This window comes from Rhinoderma darwinii, chromosome 2 (genome assembly GCF_050947455.1).
Source record: "Rhinoderma darwinii isolate aRhiDar2 chromosome 2, aRhiDar2.hap1, whole genome shotgun sequence".
Lineage (NCBI taxonomy): Eukaryota > Metazoa > Chordata > Amphibia > Anura > Rhinodermatidae > Rhinoderma > Rhinoderma darwinii.
In genome coordinates, this window is record NC_134688.1 from 398,899,037 (window position 1) to 398,919,741 (window position 20,705).

A 20,705-nucleotide genomic window follows, 5' to 3' on the forward strand; every position below is an offset into this window, starting at 1 on the left:
GGCTGTGCCCAATGCTTGGGTGTATTATTTAGCTGCCCAATGTCAGCATTTCTGGGGGTGGGAGCAGGAAGAGACATGGGGGTCCAGTGCGCGCATCCTATCATATCTGGGGGGGGGGAGAACCCGTTGGTAGGACTGGAAGCGCACAGCTATAAACGGATGGCGAGTACCAGACCCACTCTGCTTCTCATACACAAGGTGTGGTGGCAGTGCAAACAATTGCTGGGGATAGGAGAGTACACTAAATATACACCGCTCTGGAGGAATGCTTATCTGGGGGAATTGGGTAAATTGGAAGGGATGCAGGGGTGGGAGCAGCAAGGCATAATACGATTGAGTCAGTTGTACGAGGGAGGCATACTCAAATCCTTTCAGCAAATAAGGGAGGGGTTTCAGCTGGACTCCCGCATGTTCTATCAGTACCTGCAGATTCGGCACGCTGTGCAGACACAGGCGGCCAGTGTAGACATGACAATACATGCCGCGGGAGTGTTGGAACATATTGCAAAAGCAGTAACGTCAAAAGGATTAATTTCATTGGTTTATCGCAGGTTATTGGTGGAACATCTGGGGGATCCTATGGCACCAGTGAAAGCTATATGGGAGAGGGATGTGGGTCCTATTACGACAGACCACTGGGAGGCGGTATTGGCAGCAACATGTACTTTGTCCATTAATGTAGCACAACGAAGATCGCAGTTGTTTCTGATACATAGGGTGTATAGGACCCCGTGGGTGCTGAAACAAATGGGATTAAGAGCAGATGCCAAGTGCCCTAGGTGCCCGGAGGAAAAAGCAGACATCCTACATATGTTCTGGACATGCGGGAGGTTGGGGATTCTGTGGACGGAAATATTGGAGCTGGTGGGGAGAGTGTTTGAGGTACAGGTTCCATGGGATCCTGTGGTAATGCTGCTAGGGTATGTTGGAGATTTGGTGGGGGATAGGATGTCAGGGTTGGCAATCGCTAAAATATTATATCAAGTTAGGAAAGGAATAGCAAAGCACTGGCTGGATGCGGAGCCACCCTCAAAACAAGAAATCATAGGGGCACTTAACTCACAGGTTCTAATGGAATATAGGATATACTCCAAGAGGGGGTCCAAGGTCAAGTTTGAGAAACAATGGGCCAGGTGGATTGATCAATCGGGATATGCTTCTGTGGAGTTGATGGCAATACGGTCACAAGTTCAGGTATAAGACTACTGAAGGTGGGGTACATACGGAGAGCAGGCGTAAGATGGGGAATGGAAAAGGGGAAGAGAAGGAGATAGGATTGAAAAAGTGGTATCGAGAAGACCGGCTGGGGGGATACAAGGGTGAGTTGGGGGAAGGGAATGTTTGGTTGGATATAAATACTTGGGTCTGTTGAAATTTGCTTATACACTGTATGAGAACGTACAATGATCTGTAAAAATGTGAAGTTTGTTGAATAAAATTGAACTGATTAAAAAAAAAATATCTCAGACTCGCATTAACATGCTGCTGCCTGTCATCTGGACAAGAGTGCAGAAACATCAGTTTACCTGTGAATCTCTGGATTGGGCTGCATTGTAGGTTTCTTGAGGTTCAACTCTTCCTTATTGCTTTCTGCTTGCAGCTTGGAAAAACGTTCATGGAGCGACAATTCCGGAGCCTTAAAATGATTTGCTGTAAATAAAGACAGAAAAAAAACAAAAAAAAAAACTGATAAATTCAATTTGTACAACGAACATAGTAAAAATGGTGGAGAGCGTTATAAGCAACTTTCTAAATATATATAATGTTCATTTTATGCTATGGAATCTACCTGTAGAAGGGGAATTTTCCATCCATAAAAGGGTACATCAGGTAAAAAAAAAATAAAAAAAAAATTATGTCAGTGTATACAAACAAGAGCAAACAAAATATTGATCTAGGACAGGCTGGCAATTCATGAATTTAGAATAAAGTTGCACTTCGAATTTATGCACAATAGTACATTGTTGTATTTCCCCCTTCCAGGCGTACCCTAGAATTGCATATTGTTCACAGAAAATTGCTCCCAATCTTTAAACAAAATATAATATTAGACAAATCAAAGATTCTACAACTTCAAAATCATGTAACCATCACATGTAAAGCACAATATTTCCATGGATACCAGCATTTTACTATCTTACCTTTCACTTCATGGATGATGGTTATGATTTCCTGAGTAAATTCAGTGCTTGGAGCATTAGTTCCCCCGTGCTTTGTAGAACTAAGGTGGTCAAACATGGGATGAAAAGCATCCTTTCCACCTGCTGCTACCAGGTCTACAGACATCTGCCTCTCATTGGAAGTGGTATTGCTCCTGCAATGGTTCGAGAAGTTTCAATTTTGTTAATTAAATATTCTTTTTTTTTTTTCTTCTAAAGATTGCCACCTAAATGTGGACATCTATTCAATGGTAGCCTGACTGTTACACTTCGAGACTAAACTTCCTATCTAATGGATGTAATAAAAATTTCATTAAAAAAAGTATCTGGTTTGCCAAGACAAATATTGAAAATTGACCAAACATGTACTTTAGAAAGAAAAAACAAAATGCAGTTATTTTTTCAACAACTGGAACAGGTTTCCATCTTTAAATCTTTCCAATTCTATGCAGAGGGTTTGCACACAATTATTCTGATATTAAAGTGTAGCTAAACAGTTGACAAATTTCAGACATGTCATAGTGACATGTCAGAAGTTTGTATTGGTGGAGGTCCGAGCACCGAGACCCCCACCAATCGCTAGAACGAAGCAGCTGCAGCGCTCGCAAAAGCGCTGATCCGCTTCGTGCCTGTTCGGCTTTTTACGGAAAGCCGATGTATCGGAGTACGGGCTCATAGACTTTCTATTGAGTCCGTATACCGATACATTTATTTCCAGAAAAAGCCGAACAGACACGAAGCGGCTCAGCGCTCACACGAGCGATTCAGCTGCTTCGTTCTAGCAATTAGTGGGGGTTTCAGTGCTCGGACCCCCACCAATCCAAACTTCTGACATGTCACTATGACATGTCAGAAGTTTGTCAAACGTTTAGCTACACTAAGAATATCTACTCCTTGTTCTTTGTAAAGGTAGTCATAGAACTAGGTTTACTGAAAGGGTGTAGTGCCTACAGAAAGCGGTATCGCTAGCACAAACTACTTGCCCCCGAATAAGAACAACTCCACAAGAGGAGAAGTTATCCTTTAACCCCTTAAGGATGTTTGTTGTGCTTAGACAAAATGTATACAGCAAAAAAAATAAAAAATCCCTAACTGGGAGCAATAGGCTGCTACCTAAACTAGCACAAAAGCGTGATTGTTTTTGTTTTGTTTTTAGAGAACAAGTGGACTTCCCTGACAATAAAACTAACTAGGGCGAGGGTTCCTAACACTAAACCTAACTAGATTTTATGTGAACTTCCCTTTTTTTTTGCTTGATTTTTACATTTTTATATATTTTTTTGTTTTAGATATTTTATAAAGAAAAAAACATTCCCCAGGGACCAAGAAATTTGGTCCTGAAGTGGTCAGTGATAGGAGATCACTGACCAAAAACGTGGAAGGTCCACAAAGAGGAAGAGAACAGGGAGAGGTTTTTCTACTTTTTCGCTCTCTATTTCTGCACACAACTGCTCTGAACGCCTCTCTAACGCCAACAGGGCGGGTGCGGCAGTATGTGATGTCAGGGAGAGGAAGTTTACACAACGATCGTCGCTATTAGACAGTTAGTCAGTGACTAACCAATAGTGGCGATTGTGAAGACCGGACCATCTCGATTGCTCCCGGCACATTGAGCTGTGATAGCCAGCTGTCGGAAGCAGCAGATATCACAGCTCGTGAACGCTCCAGGCGCGAGCGGTGCTCCGTTTAATGCATGACATACTATTATGTCATGAAGTGCGAACGATGTACTTACCATGACATAATAGTATGTCCTGGAGCGTTAAGGGGTTAAATAACTTGTTCTGATGTTCACGGAGATAGTTAAACATTTTCAAAGGATTAAAAGAGCACCTCTTTTGAACATCCGATTCGGACCTCTTTTGTTCATCATTCCTTTTCCCTTGGGGTACTTCAAACTTTGGTTGAATGTCTTTGGAGATGTTCCAATGTTCATGAGGTTGTCTAGAAGAAGATAACCTCATTCATACTCCATAAATTTACAAATAAATCACCAAGCAGACACAATGTATATCACAGTTTGAAGATGCAAGTTCTGCAGAATCTAGGAAACAAGATTTGTCAAGATATTTTAAACGGCTTGACCAGCATAGGGGCTGTTTCCACAGGATAGGCCATCAGTATATGATTGGAGGGGTCCGACACCCGGACCCCATATCGATCAGCTGTTCTGGGTACCAGAAGCTATGCAGGGGTTGTCGCTTGAAGTTAGGCAGAGGTCGGTGTTGGAAGCAGAAGGCTCCGACCACTGTATAGCGGCACTGCTGCAGTTCTGCTCCTATTCAAGTGAATAGGAGCAGAGGTGCAGTAACCCAGCAGGGCCACTTTACAGTGTACGGAGTCTTCTGCTTCCAACACCGAGGCGACCTCTGCCTAACTTCAAGCGACAACCCCTGATTAGCTTCTGGTACCCAGAACAGCTGATCTGTGCAAGGTCCAGCTGTCGGACCCCTCCAATCATATACTGATGGCCTATTTTGTGGATAGCTCATCAGTATATATATAAAAAAAAAAACAGCCCCCAACCTGGACAACCCCTTTTAAATAGTTAAAAATCTGAAATTAGGCTATTAAAAGAAGATGCTTCATCTTGTCTCTGAGAATTTTTACAAAACAAACACTATTAAATACTAACAATTATATGATAATATATACGTAATTTCAATGAGTACAAAAAAAGTTTTTGATACAGGACATAGAAATATCCCCTTACCTGTTAAATATTTCTTGTTGTTTCAGGTCATAAACAGGATCCACATTGTTGCTGTAAATCTACATAGTAATATATGAAGCCACCCAATCATCGAACACTATATAACTCTGATTCTCCTGGATTACATATTTCAGCAGCGGAGTCATCTGCATATTATATTATTCTGTGCTATCATAGATTTGTGAGGCGAGAAAAATTTCATGCGACTTTACATATTAATGTATTTTTGGTAGAAGCGGACTTCGATAAAAAAGGATAATTTGTCGAGGTAGGCCCCAAGTTTGAGAATTTTCATTGCAAATTTCTTACACATGTGATATTTTTAGAGATGGTATTGTAACAGGATGTAGAACAAGGTCCATATAGTTAAAATTTGTTCCAGATAAGAAATGAAAACCATCAAAATGTACGACAATCGTTGTCTTAACTCATCCAGCCATAATACTGTATGTAAAAAATTCATTGAAAAGCAAGTTTTCAGTCCATACACAGTCAGTATATATATTCGGTATCACTGTTTTTTTAACTGTGTTCCGTTATGGCCATTGCTTTTGATATTCAAGACCTTTAATATTAATCATTCCTGTATACAAGGATCATGAAAAGTATAAAGCATGAATTTCTTCATAACATGGTTAGCACCCATTACGGAGAATCTTAGTTGATGACACCGCCAAGAAAAAAAAAAAACTTAATTGGCTTTGATTTGGCTGTTTTTGAGTTAGCAGCTTGTTTGTTTTTGTTATGTCTCCCAAAGTTTCACATAACATACAGATGATTTTGATTGACAGAGGCTACAATTTCTCTTCCAGTAAAGTTGGTCCCATGGAAACTTTCGTAAATTTCCCCCCCGCTTTCTTTAGGGAATTAAAACAACATTTATTCCATCATCAAATGTTCTAACTCGTTTCCAAAGATTAATTGGTGTGTGAAGTCACTGAGAGCGTAAGCCATTCTGCGAAAAATATTAGGCTTGGAAGAACAGTGTTCATATGATCCGCATGGCTGTCATACATGAAGGGAGCGTGACCTTTTAGGAAAATATTTTGATATTCCATTTTTCCGTTCTATTTTTTACTTTCCATTTTTCTTTTTTTCTTTTTCTTTTATGTAGTCTGCTTCTTCTTTTCTTTTATAAAGTGACCCTACAATGAACATGCTACTATTAATAGATTAGGGTGATTATTTTCAACCGTTTCTTCTGCAATTCCACAATTCAATTTTGTTTCACACATGAATAATTCTGGATCTTTCAAACCAAACTTCTGGATGTGTCATCCTCTTGTTTCCACAGGTGAAAGAAGCATGAACTTTTACCTCGCCCTCACAGAAAACCCAAGAAAAAAAATAAACTATGAGATTAATTAAAAATAATACCTATACTTATCCGTAGTTTTCTTCATATCCAAATTAACCATGACAGATTCCTTTTCAGAATGAATCTTCTGTATTATAGTTGGGTCAGAAGATTTTGCATTATGGTTATCCAAGTGGTGTTTAGAACTTGGTTCTCTCCTGTATTCAGCTTTTCTCCCACTTTCCTTGTGCTTATGATCTGGGTGTTTATTTTCCGTTTTGAACATGTCCCTATCAGGACCCTTTTTTTCACTGTATTTAGTAGATGGTTCTGGTGGTCTTTCAGAAAGTTTTCCCCTTTCTTGGTTACTCAGATTTGACCTGTGGTGTTGGGAAGTTCTGGTAGGAAAGTTTTTCCTCTCTTCATAGCGGTTGGGTCTCTCAGCACGGTCAATTATTACATTTGGCTCAGCATGTACATATGATGGAGATCTATGACTATAGTCATATTGTATCTTGGTAAGTTCTCCTGAACGTGTCTGGTATACAACAGGTTTAGGATCTCTGAGATCTGTGTCTTTTGACCAATCCTTGTCATGATATGGCCGTAAAGTATGATCGTCATTCCAGTGTGAATGCCTTGGCGGCGGCCGGTAGTCATGTCTATCTAGTTCCCTAGTTTTCTTAGGAAGTAGTTCATGTTCCCTGTAATCTCGATCCTCAAGATGCCTGTTGACATAAATATTTATTATCTTTGTGTGGACGTGAAAGCAGATCAGAAAACCAACAAATGTGCATATTGCTTAAATTACACAAATCAGGCTTCAAAATGATATGTACACCTCTGAAGACATTTTTTTTTTCTTTTTACTAAAACAGTTTATTACAGTGTTTTGTGCAACTTTGTAATTTGTTTTTATTAAAAATAAATGTAGTACTTTTTCAAATACAGCTTCTATGTATCCTGGATACATAGAAGCTGTATCGTGTTTTGAAACCTAAATCCAGGAGCACAGTGGGACTGACTGCTTCAGGGACAGCGGATCCTGCATGTCACATCCACCGGTTATCGATCACATCTATGTTATGAACTTAGATGAGATCAAGAATAGCTGGATCCTGCATGTCAAAGACATGCAGGACCCGCTGTCCCCGAAGCCGTCAGTCCCACTGAACTGACGGATTTAGGTTTCAGCGCACGATACAGCGTCTGTTTACCTAGGATACATAGAAGCTGTATCTGAAAAAGTTAAAATAAGTTTTTAATAAAGACAAATGACAAAGTTTCACAAAACACTAAAATACACTGTATTTATAAAAAATAAAAAAAACACGTCTTCAAAGGTTTAGGCCTCATGCACACGACTGTAGTGGTATTTCTATGAGCCTGGCTCCTGGGCAATGCACGGTCGTGTGCATGGGCCCATTGAAATGAATGGGACAGCAATTAACCTGCAGATATGCAGGTGAATTGCGGCTGCAAAAATACGTTTGTGGGCCTAACATAGTCTTTAAAAAAAAAACAACTAAATTAAATACGGTATATAAGTTAAACGGGGTATCAACAGGCCCTTATTTAGGAAGAGATGTTCTAGACAAAAAACCACTAAAACAAAATCTAACATAAAAATATTAGCTAAAAATGCTTAAAAACCAAGCAAACAATCTCTACCTCTTGTGAAACGAATTTCGATCAACAAATTCATCGGATCTTCTGCTGGGTGGTGGCAAATATTGATCTGTATGTTCTTGATTCCATTGACCTTCATTGTCATGCCAAACCCTATCCGGTTCTCTCTGGTAAGATCTGTGAAAAGTGTCCTCCCGTCTTGCAGATTTTAAACCATTTGTTTCAGTGTGTGAATTAAGGTCTTGATTTCTCTGGTGATAATCACTGTGTTCTCTGTGGTTATGTCTATTGTGATCCTCAGGATATTTTGTTGGGAATCTCCTATTGCTGTCTCCTCGCCTATCTGGAGAATGCATTCTTTTCGGTCGATTGGAGGATTCAAAAGGAGATTTCCTTAAGTCTGCGGAAAATAAATCCGGCTCATAGCTTTTATCATTAAAGCGTTTATATGGAGCCATCCTGGAATTGTTTTGTCCATGCCTTTCTTCTTCCCAGTGTATGGGCCTTCTGGGGTCTCGATGGAACCCTTCACCATCTTGGTAATGCTCTTTAAAGTGTTTGTGTCTATTGTGCTCTGGGCTTCTGTATGGGGGTGCTCTACAAAGAACAAAACAGATTTCATGAGATGTGTGGATTGATAGCATGCACAATATTTTAGCATTTGGTTTTAGGATAATTTTCAGAGAAGCAGGTAAGATACAGCATGGCTTTGATTATTTTGACATTTTTTTGTGGAGAAGCACTATGTGCTGGGTAAAGGGATGTTAGGGTTACATTTAAATAAAGCCTAAAAAAGAGTTGTCCAGCTTTAAAAGAAAAATAAAAAATAAATTGGGCAGCTGTATAGGTGGTAAAATGAAAAAAATAAAAAAATACAGTCAGATACTAACCTGGCTTTCCACCTGGGCGATCTTGAGCGTGATTTTGCCATACTTTATATGGTGGCCTTAAAAGTAAGGAAACAAAATGTTATTTCATACATATACTTCTAAAAAGGAGTTTCATTTTCGTTTAATACAGCGGTTTCCCATTCCGTTTCTCCACAAAATTCCAAATGTTACATACATTAAATGCAGAAATCTCATGTTTAAAGAGGCTCTGTCACCAGATTTTGCAACCCCTATATGCTATTGCAGCAGATAGGCGCTGCAATGTAGATTACAGTAACTTTTTTATTTTTAAAAAACGAGCATTTTTGGCCAAGTTATGACCATTTTTGTATTTATGCAAATGAGGCTTGCAAAAGTCCAAGTGGGCGTGTTTAAAGTAAAAGTTCAAGTGGGCGTGTATTATGTGCGTACATCGGGGCGTTTTTACTACTTTTACTAGCTGGGCGTTCTGACGAGAAGTATCATCCACTTCTCTTCACAATGCCCAGCTTCTGGCAGTGCACAGACACACAGCGTGCTCTCGAGAGATCACGCTGTGACGTCACTCACTTCCTGCCCCAGGTCCTGCATCGTGTCGGCCACATCGGCACCAGAGGCTACAGTTGATTCTGCAGCAGCATCAGCGTTTGCAGGTAAGTCGATGTAGCTACTTACCTGCAAACGCTGATGCAGAATCAACTGTAACCTCTGGTGCCGATGTGTCCTCGCTCGTCCAACACGATGCAGGACCTGTGAGTGACGTCACAGCGTGATCTCTTAAGAACACGCTGTGTCTGCACTGCCAGAAGCTGGGCGTTCTGAAGAGAAGTGGATGATACTTCTGGTCAGAACGCCCAGCTAGTAAAAGTAGTAAAAACGCCCCGATGTACGCACATAATACACGCCCACTTGGACTTTTACTTTAAACACGCCCACTTGGACTTTTGCAAGTCTCATTTGCATAAATACAAAAATGGTCATAACTTGGCCAAAAATGCTCGTTTTTTAAAAATAAAAACGTTACTGTAATCTACATTGCAGCGCCGATCTGCTGCAATAGCAGATAGGGGTTGCAAAATCTGGTGACAGAGCCTCTTTAATGATCCAGGATTATTAGAGTCGCAGAGAAGCAGTTATATACCAAAATACCGGTATGTGAAATGATCATGGGGAGCTCCCACTGCTTGGTTTCCTCTGCGATCTGTTGTTACTGGCAATGGAACCACAATGCAAATCTTTTTTCATGTTTTTTCCCACTGGAACAATTGAAATAAATAATTGGCCAATATTTTCAATGGACACCTCTGGCCCTATAAAAGCTAAACGTGGTGTTCAGCCTATTAACTCAAAATAGGGCATAAGGGGTTATTAATATAGAATACTCCTTTAACTCTGGAGAGTGGGATTTTTCCAGGTGAATATATGTGTGCTATATACTGTATAACTTGCATTCCCCATGAAATAACAGTACTGGGAAACCTTTTGTTACAACCCTGCATTGTGCCATTCCTCTCCAGGTTATTCACCTGGAAATTAATGAATAAACTGACAACTTGGCATTTCCATTCCGGCTCTCAATAGGGTGTGTCCGTACAATGTCAGCAATGACTGGACAGTGTCAGAGTATGTAGCGACACACCCCATTAATACGGGTAATAGTAACACCCAGTCGTCAATTTAATCATATTTCCTAGAGGAATGACAGAGGAATAGCTCAATGCAGAGTTCTAAGAAAATATGTTCCAGAATTATTATTTTATTGGGAACAAATGTATTTACTGAAACAGACATATCAGGAGAACGGACAGCTCTTATTTAAGTCTAAATTACTCAATTTATTTTGATATTCTTACCTCTTCTTACCACTTATGTGCAGCTTGCAGGGCTTTTAATACGTATTTAAAAGTTTCAACGTCCAAAGGTAGTGTCATCATTCACATTTAGCAGTTACAAGTTTAGAAAGACTATTCAAATGGGCCATATTTTTTCTCAACAAAATCTGCAAAGAGAACAAGATATAAAAATAAAAAAATTTAAAATGATGAATAATCTAGAATTGTCACGATACCAGAATTTGGACTTTAAGGGTATGTTCACACAGAGTTTTTTTTACGAGTTTTTTGACGTGGAAACCGCGCCGCAAAACTCGCCAAAGACTGGCCGAAAATGTCTCCCATTGCGATCAATGGGAGGCAGAGAAAGCGTATTTTGCTGCGTTTTATGACCCGCGTCGCTCAATGGTTGCGGGCGAAAAATACGATTACACCTCTGACCTCCCATTGACATCAATGGGAGGCAGAGAAAGCGTATTTCGCTGTGTTTTACGCCCACGGCGCTCAATGGCAGCGGGCGAAAAAACACACTTCCAAACGCAATTTTGAGGCAGATTTTCCGCCTGCAAAAAACTCAGTGTGAACCCGGCCATATGCTGATACTCAGCATAGTATCACAATTCTCGATACCAAAACAATACTTCGCCAACAATAAATAACCCACAAAAGATAAAGTCCTTCCATCTTCTGATGTGAGTCACATGGTGTTAGCAATTTGGAAGATCGGTATGCCTCACATTAATAGTAATTAACCCCATTATGTGCCTCACATATTAACCCAATATTTCCCATTATGACTGTGAGGTACTTGATGGGATCACTTACTATAATCATTAAAGTAATTGATCCCATCAAGTACCTCACAGTCGTAAGGGGAAACATTGAGTTAATGTGTAAGGTACATGATAGGGTTAAGTACTATTAATGTAAGGCACATAGAAGTTAAAATAGTGAAAATACTATGTGCCTTGTAGATATTGCCTTACACAGTGTCATCGGTAGATAGTGCCGCCTGTATAAAGTGCCACACAGTGCCCAGTGGAGCTGGTGCCACTCACAGTGGCACCTGGAGATAGTGCCACTTACAAATAAAATAAACGTTACATACTCACCTGCCCTTGTTCCCACGCTGTCCTCAAGCGATGCAGACCTGGTCTCTTTTGACCAGGCCAGCTCAAGCTTAACGACGCAGGTGGCGCGATAACGTCACTGGTAAAGCACCGAATGAGAAGACAGGGAACTAAAAGTTCCCTTGCCTCGCCAGTGCTAGTCACTCCTCAAATGTATCCACATTCTAAGGACCCGGATACAATTGAGTGCAGGGGGGCCAGGTCGGGAACCCGCTTCTCCCCAGTTCTGCGAAACGATTTTTATTTTAACAACCGGTTTTGGAGAAAAGTTTGCCCCTGCACAGCATCCAAATAGTATCGAAAATTCGATGCTTTGTGCAACCCTATAATCATCCAATGTCCAAAAACAAGTTAGTTGTTTTATACTTGTAATCAGTTTAGGTCAATTGCATATGTATTATTGGAGTGGGCATCTAAAAGCTAGCATTTTGTGGTACCTAATGGTCGGGGGGGGCGATATATGTTCCACTGACTGTCTTTGTGGGTTGGCTGGTTTCATAATCCTGGCACTGCATACCCACGCGGAGGTTATGCTGACAATTTGACAAGAATTGATAATTATCTCGTGAATCAGTAACACAGAGAGATAATGTTGTTCACATACACGGAAGTCAATATAAAAATAACTCTGAAGACTTGTAATGAGAGTGAATACACACACTCCATAATCCAAGACCTCCTACATACAAGTTAAATGTATAAAAATTGGTTGCTTATAGCTACTTTACAATTAACGGCAACATCTATTACCTTCTCGCTCCTTTTGTCACTGAATGTGAGTACCCCTTCCATTGACCCCCACAAGATCCTGATATCTGAAAAAAGGAGGTGGTAAGTTTTCATGCCGTTTCTCTATGCTCAAGTAGTGGCATGAAAGAAAGCTCTTGGGTATAAATGGACTCTGTTCAATGCTTGCTAATAAGTATTAGAAACAGAAACCGCTAAAACTGAAATGTAGACATATCTGACGTTCTTGGATATGGGATTCCGTTTTGGGCTCCACATTGCAAAAAGGATATAAGAGAGCTAAGGAGGGTTCAAAGGTGGGCGACTAGATTATTAGAATGGGAGGGAAGGTCTCCATTACAATAAAAGGCTTGAAAATTGGGCTTGTTCAGCTTGGAAAAATGATGCCATAGAGGTGGTCTTATTAACAGGTATAAGTAGAAGTACGGTCAATACAAAGAACTAGCACATGATTTTTTTTTCCAAGAACTTTACAAAGGACCATAGGACATTAATTGTTTGTGGAAGAAAGGTTTTTCAGACATCAATACAGGAAAGGCTTCTTAACAGTTAAGGCCCTTTTACACTAGCCAATTATCAGGCAAACTCTTGTTCACAGAACGCTCGTTCCCAATAATTGCCGTGTGTAATCAGGGCAACGATCAGCCGATGAACGAGCAAATTCGTTTATCGGCTGATTGCATCATTTTAAATGGCCAAAATATTATAGTTGTCAGCAGCAAATCTCCCTGTGTAAATAGGGAGATGTGCTGCCGACATGTATGGGGACGAGCGATCGTAGTAACGAGCTCTCATCCCCATACCTAGCACCTTGTGAAAGAAGCAAACAACCCCCGATCAACAAGCAGTCTCGTTGATCGGAGATTGCTGTACTAGCCAAAATGGGCCGGTGTAATAGGATCTTTAGAGCGGACAAACTATGGAATGCCCTACCCAAAAAGATAGTAACAGCAGCTATGTCCACATAAAAAAAAGGGCTGTACTTGATAAATATGTTCTTTTTTCAACCTATGTAACTATGTACTAAGCCCACAAAATCTATGGTAATATATATATATATATATATATATATATATATATATATATATATATATATATACACATACATACATAGAACTTGAAACCACGCATAAAAGCAGCACTCCGAGGATATCGTTCAATAAAACTATTTTATTCATCCAGTGTTCATATTAAAGAGGCTCTGTCACCAGATTTTGCAACCCCTATCTGCTATTGCAGCAGATAGGCGCTGCAATGTAGATTACAGTAACGTTTTTATTTTTAAAAAAACAAGCATTTTTGGCCAAGTTATGACCATTTTCGTATTTATGCAAATGAGGCTTGCAAAAGTACAACTGGGCGTGTTGAAAAGTAAAAGTACAACTGGGCGTGTATTATGTGCGTACATCGGGGCGTGTTTACTACTTTTACTAGCTGGGCGTTGTGTATAGAAGTATCATCCACTTCTCTTCAGAACGCCCAGCTTCTGGCAGTGCAGACACAGCCGTGTTCTCCAGAGATCACGCTGTGACGTCACTCACAGGTCCTGCATCGTGTCAGACGAGCGAGGACACATCGGCACCAGATGATTCTGCAGCAGCATCGGCGTTTGCAGGTAAGTCGATGTAGCTACTTACCTGCAAATGCTGATGCTGCTGCAGAATCAACTGTAGCCTCTGGTGCCGACACGATGCAGGACCTGTGAGTGACGTCACAGATCTGCACTGCCAGAAGCTGGGCGTTCTGAAGAGAAGTGGATGATACTTCCCGTCAGAACACCCAGCTAGTAAAAGTAGTAAACACGCCCCGATGTACGCACATAATACACGCCCACTTGGACTTTTACTTTTAAACACACCCACTTGGACTTTTGCAAGCCTCATTTGCATAAATACGAAAATGGTCATAACTTGACCAAAAATGCTCGTTTTTAAAAAATAAAAACGTTACTGTAATCTACATTGCAGCGCCTATCTGCTGCAATAGCAGATAGGGGTTGCAAAATCTGGTGACAGAGCCTCTTTAAGCCCTCTCAACGAGGGCATTCTCTGCTTGAGGACAAGGATACAGAGAATAAACTTTGCAATTTCCTTATATACTGTTATTCCCATCTCAGGCTCTAGAGATCACTTGTAACTACACCAGAAATGCCTCCCCGCATCACACGTCTAATTGACATGCTATAAATGTGTGAAAGTCCATTTTACTAATGGTAACGCATGCAGATTGCTTTATAGAGATTTGCTTTCTAATAATTTTATAAGTCATAAAATGAACTCATTACAGGTCATTCAAATCAAACAAGGGTAGCACTATACCAGGGGTCTCAAACTCGGCCGGGTAAGTGGGCCGCATATAGAAAAAATGGGAAGTTGACGGGCCGCATTACTTTCAAATTTGATACAATACACAATTATTGTTAATCAATTAGTTATTTTAACTACTATAACACTATATTACTAGAATAATAACACTATATTACTAGAATAATAATAATAATAATAATAATAATACTACATTACTATAATAATAGCGCTAGGTTTAAAATTTGAGATATTTCTCCACGTGCTTATTTCAACAATCCAGCTTTCCAGTTTAAGTGTCGCTAAATGCAGTCCGGCGGCTCAGTTAGCACACGTCAAGATTGGACAGCCCCTTTTTAGATAGTGCCGCAGTGCCCTCTGTGGATGCTGCCGCAGTGCCCTCTGTAGATGCTGCCGCAGTGCCCTCTGTAGATAAGGCCGCAGTGCCCTCTGTAGATAAGGCCGCAGTGCCCTCTGTAGATAAGGCCGCAGTGCCCCCTGTAGATAAGGCCACAGTGCCCCCTGTAGATAAGGCCACAGTGCCCCCTGTAGATAATGCAACACACCCCTAGATAATGCCAGTGTCCTCTTCAGATACTGCCACAGTGCCCTCTGTAGAGGCTGCCACAGTGCCCTCTGTAGAGGCTGCCACAGTGCCCTCTGTAGAGGCTGCCACAGTGCCCTCTGTAGAGGCTGCCACAGTGCCCTCTGTAGAGGCTGCCACAGTGCCCTCTGTAGAGGCTGCCACAGTGCCCTCTGTAGAGGCTGCCACAGTGCCCTCTGTAGAGGCTGCCACAGTGCCCTCTGTAGAGGCTGCCCCAGTGCCCTCTGTAGAGGCTGCCCCAGTGCCCTCTGTAGAGGCTGCCCCAGTGATGTCAGGGGCTTGCCCAGAGCTGGAGTCCCAGGCAGAGCGCTAGTAGGCTCTTCCTGGGACTCCAGCTGTGCTCCTGACATCACTGGGACTCCTGCTCTGGGGAAGCCCCTGACATCATTGTCGATGTATGGACAGCGATGTCAGAGGCTTCCCAAGAGTCCCGGAGCAGAGCCGATAATCGCGCTCTGCCCGGGACTCCGGTCTGGGGAAGACCCTGACACACTGTCCATATATGGGCAGCGATGTCAGGGAATTCCACAGAGTCCCGGAGCAGAGCCTGTACTAGCACTCTGCCCGGGACTCCGGCTCTGGGGAAGCCCCAGACATCGCTGTTCATATGTGGACAGCGATGTCAGGGAATTCCACAGAGTCCGGGAGCAGAGCCGACACCAGCGCTCTGCTCGGAACTCCGGCTCTGGGGAAGCCCCAGACATCGCTGTTCATATGTGGACAGGGATGTCAGGGAATTCCAGAGTCTCGGAGCAGAGCCGATACTAGCGGCTCTGTGTCCCGCGGGCCGCAGATGACTGCCCCAGGGGCCGCATGCGGCCCGCGGGCCGCGTGCTTGAGACCCCTGCACTACACTATAGCACTTGTATTATACTTGAAGGCTGTGTGAACACAACCCAATTGGATACTCCCACTAACTGTAGATAACGTATTTTATTAGAACTATAAGCTTTAATGGTATGCTCTTAAACTTTATTATATCAATGTCAAGTCACGAACAAAAAAAACAAAAAAAGCGTTCAATAGAAAATATTTTCGTCATGGACAACCTGTAGTTTACGTTTATTAACTCTTTAAATGTAGGAACACTTGCTAAGGTACTAGTATCTGTGTATTTCACAAGGAAATAGAGCTTATGTATGCTCCTGTTTATTTTCTTTTGTATATTTAAGACCTTCCTTTATTATCTCATCGTAAAGAATTCCCTATAGTAGTAATTTCTACTACATGATCATTTACTAAGACCAACGAGCTGAGTTCTCTGCTCGTCTACCCTACAAGTGTCCTATTTTAACTCATTAATGTATTACTCAGTAGTCTACATGGATTGTGGTTAAAAATTTAATATTACTCCATTCAGCCTCCCTACATGTTTCACCACACAAAGTGGCATCTTTAGGCAGGAAACGGCTGTTTTGAATGGCACCCACAGATGGTTTGGCATCTTCTTTTAAAACCCCATAACTGCCCATCGTAGCACTGTTATCAACATTGGCTATAACTAGCCTGATGGCTCACTCAACGCACCACCAAAGTTAAAACGGTCAGAGAATGTAAACTCATTCTCTATAGGAGGACTGGTTCGCTACGTATCTCTAGACATCTGGGACTAGTGGCGCATCACTTAGTTACAAGATGCGACACTAGGTGAAAGGAAAACATCATCTCTGAAAGTGCGGAAATTGCGGCACATCACTTGGTTACATGACATGTCGCCACGGGCAAGGGGAACAGGTCTAGAGATCCCGAACTAGCGGCGTGTCACTTGGTTACCAGGATGTGTCGCTATATGAAGGAGGAAGTTAAATAGCATTGATCATTGGTTACCAGGACATCTTCCTGTATGGAGAAAAGGGAACTATAACTATCTGATGAGAACGGATCCATAGTAATCTGAATGGTACTTATAAATTGGGCACATAAGCACAACTTATTGAATTATGCAGTATACTCAGATTTTATTTTCTACTTAAAAGTCTTTAAGGCTTGAACAACACCAGTCATTAAAGGGTTACTAAGGCTCAGGGAGATGATAGCCAGTGACACAAGCATAGCACAGATGGCGAGAGCTCTCCTCATGACAGATTACATATACTGTCCTTCCAATTAACACAACTAAGTATGAAATGCCCTTGACAGAGACAAATCAGTATGAACTCCTAACTGGTATCAGCCATGGCAAGCTCACTAAAAAAGACAAAAATTTCAAAACTAAATTGTTAAAAAACAATTAAAGGGAATTTGGCCAAGACAACCGGTGTACTGTCTATATTTACAGGACAGACGTGTTTATAACAACCAGAGAAGATGGTGTGAGAATTCAAGCAAGTAGAGGCAATCCACGGCTGGAGGCAACATAATTGGGGCCTTTCAGCTATCTTCCACTTTTGGCCAGTGGTGCCCTGGAAATGCTGGTGACAGGAATCAACATGATGATGCTTAGCAATTAACATGGACTAAAAATTATTCACTAGGGAGTCAGAATGACTTCTTAAAAATTACAATGGAAGGCGGACGTTTGCTAAATTCTTCCTTTCATAAAGATTTTTGCTTATTAACCGAGTATCAGCATGTGGAATCCTCACATATGCCATTTGCATTTTTGTCAGCCAAGATGGGTGATACAACAAGAAAAATGCTCAATACTTCTTGGCCTGATTGGCACTTTCGGGGGTTGTGGTATGGTGGGGGGCATTTAATGGATTAAACGGCACTTTCTAGTTCTGCTTACATACGTCCTAGAGTAAAGGTAACCTATATTGGGGACATTATTTACCTAGTGGTTCCTCTCCCTGCCAGGAGCCCCTACATTCAGATTGTAGGCCTCCTTAATACAATATGGGATGTGCTGTACAAATTAAACAATTTTTAACTAACCTAGAGAAAAGACAAGAGAGCTCTGACCAGTATTATCTTACGTAGGCAGTAGGTAAGCTTTGCAAAAGATATTACAAAGTACTGCCTATAATCACTCTTGTCCCTGTAAATTATAAATGGAGATATAGTTGAAACCTTTATGTTCAGTGAACATCATTGAGTCATAAGAGCCAAAAGATATTGGGCAATGATAAAATGTAAACATGTTCTGCGGGTCAAAGATCTGAACAGTTGTGTTTGCAGTAGGTACACACCTTTCTAAGTCAGTGACGACTAATTTTTGCCTCACTACTAGTTGGGTAATGGCACTGCCAGAACTAACATAAGCTGGCACACCTTAAAATATAATTTTTCCCTGGTCTCAGGATTACAGTTTATTAGTTTCCGGCTGTCTATTTTTTGTTGTTATACAAGACTTGTTTAGTTGATGTAAATTTATACACTACTTTCCAACCTAAGTAGATGTACACTTCAAGCTATGAGTGTGGTTATGAAATTCAACCACTATCGAAGCAAAAGCAAACAAATCTGAAGTCATGCATTTTAGTGCCAATCTATTTACATTTTTTGGAGTGCCAGCAGTGATTTTTATTTGCTCACTGGCTCAGCACTGTTACCTTAAATGAAAAATACTGCACCAGACCAAAACATACAACCCCTGCCTACGTCTCCGATTAGTAAATACGGATGTCATAGGGCCAGTTCACACTGAGGTTTTTTTGACACTTTTGACGTGGAAAACGCGTCGGAAAACGCGCCAAAAATGCCTCCCATTGATTTCAATGGGAGACAGAGGCTTTCTTTTCCCGCCAGCGGAAAAACCGGCTGGCGGGAAAAAGAAGGGACATGCCCTATCTTCGGGCATTTATGCCTCTGACCTCCCATTTACAACAATGGGAGGCAGATAAAGCGTATTCCACAGCGTTTTATGCCCGCGGCGCTCAATGGCCGCGGGCAAAACATTAGGCGAAAATCGGCGTGCAGGCAGAGGGAAATCTGCCTAAAAATTCCAAACGGAATTTTGAGGCAGATTTTCCTCCTGCAAAAAACTGTGTGAACCCAGCCATAGAGAGGGTTTGTATGTTTCATTTTTATTTATTTTTAATTGTGGAAATCTGAATTTGAGTGTTTTTCTATTCTCAGATCAATGCCAGACTGACTGTGAAACCTATAATAAGCTAGTTGTTAGGTATTACACCCTGTCCTACTACTTCAGTCCTGCACTTGCAGTTTTTAGGCAGAGAATAAAGGTGCAGTCCCATGTGGAGTAAAAATATACCACTACAGTGGAATTACTTTTGCGGATTTTGTGGTGAATTTCCTGTGGGATTTGTGTTACACATTTCAGTGTGAAATTTCACATAGCATTGAAGTCTATGATGAAATTCTGCATATAAAATCTGCAACATATACAGAAAATGCTGCGGAAAGTAGGTGTTGCAGATATTGTTTCCAACATAGGAATATATGATGTAAATTTCCGCAACCGATTTTTAGATAATTATGCTTGTTTTGTGTTCTTGCAGCGACCAATTTTGCAAAAATGACAGCAATAAAACACAGCTATATAAGCACATTTTAAATTAGCTTCTCAGAAACTTATGACAAACTGTAATTTTCTCACCATATTCAAGGCCGGGTTCCCATGTTGCGTAAACGCTGTGGAATTTCCGCAATGGAATTCTGTGCGGAAATTCCGCAACATTTACAATAGCAGCAAAGTGGATGAGATTAAAAAATCTCATGCCCACGCTGCGGAAAAAAACCACAGCGTAAACATTAATAAATTGACCTGCATTGCAGAATTTAAATCTGCAGCATGTCAATTTATGCTGCGTTTTCATTGCTTTTCTGTTGCTGGTTTTCCCCATTGAATGCAATGGGGATGCAAAACTCGCAACAGAAAGCCATGTGTTGCGACTTTTGCGGTGGAATCGCAGCTCGGGTGAAAAAAAACATACTTACCCAGAACTCTCTCCCTCTTCCTGCAGTCCGGCCTTCTGGGAATACACCCTAAGAGTAAATCAATTTGGACATACTAGGCTAATTGAAGCTGAGATGGAATGGTTGAGGTCTCAAGACTTTGTAAACAGTTTTGCTGTTTAGAGGAGCTATAAAACTGACCTTCCTTTGAGCTAGTTGAGAATCTGGAGCATTACATTTGTGGGTTCGATTAAACTCTCCAAATGGCTAGAAAAAGAGAGCTTTCATGTGAAACTCGACAGTCTATTCTTGTTCTTAGAAATTAAGGATATTCCATGCGAGAAATTGACAATAAACTGAAGATTTCCTACAACGGTGTGTACTACTCCCTTCAGAAGACAGCACACACAGGCTCTAACCAGAGTAGAAAGAGAAGTGGGAGGCCCCGCTGCACAACTGAGCAACAAGACAAGTACATTAGAGTCTCTAGTTTGAGAAATAGACGCCTCACAGGTCCTCAACTGGCAGCTTCATTAAATAGTACCCGCAAAACGCCAGTGTCAACGTCTACAGTGAAGAGGCGACTCCGGGATGCTGGCCTTCAGGGCAGAGTGGCAAAGAA

At 41.3% G+C, this 20,705-nt stretch overlaps 1 protein-coding gene across 1 annotated transcript in view; it reads right to left on the reverse strand.

Annotated features, from left to right (window-relative positions):
• BCLAF3 (BCLAF1 and THRAP3 family member 3) overlaps positions 1-20,705 on the reverse strand; it is a 100,547-nt gene that overhangs the window by 44,524 nt on the left and 35,318 nt on the right. Inside the window, exons 2-8 of the mRNA XM_075854031.1 lie at positions 10,521-10,666; positions 8,689-8,744; positions 7,841-8,395; positions 6,250-6,897; positions 3,993-4,103; positions 2,142-2,314; positions 1,527-1,650 (exon numbers count right to left, since the gene is read on the reverse strand). Coding sequence (XP_075710146.1) covers positions 1,527-1,650; positions 2,142-2,314; positions 3,993-4,103; positions 6,250-6,897; positions 7,841-8,395; positions 8,689-8,729 — 1,652 coding nt within the window. The 5' untranslated portion in view covers positions 8,730-8,744; positions 10,521-10,666. The remainder of the gene's footprint in view (positions 1-1,526; positions 1,651-2,141; positions 2,315-3,992; positions 4,104-6,249; positions 6,898-7,840; positions 8,396-8,688; positions 8,745-10,520; positions 10,667-20,705) is intronic.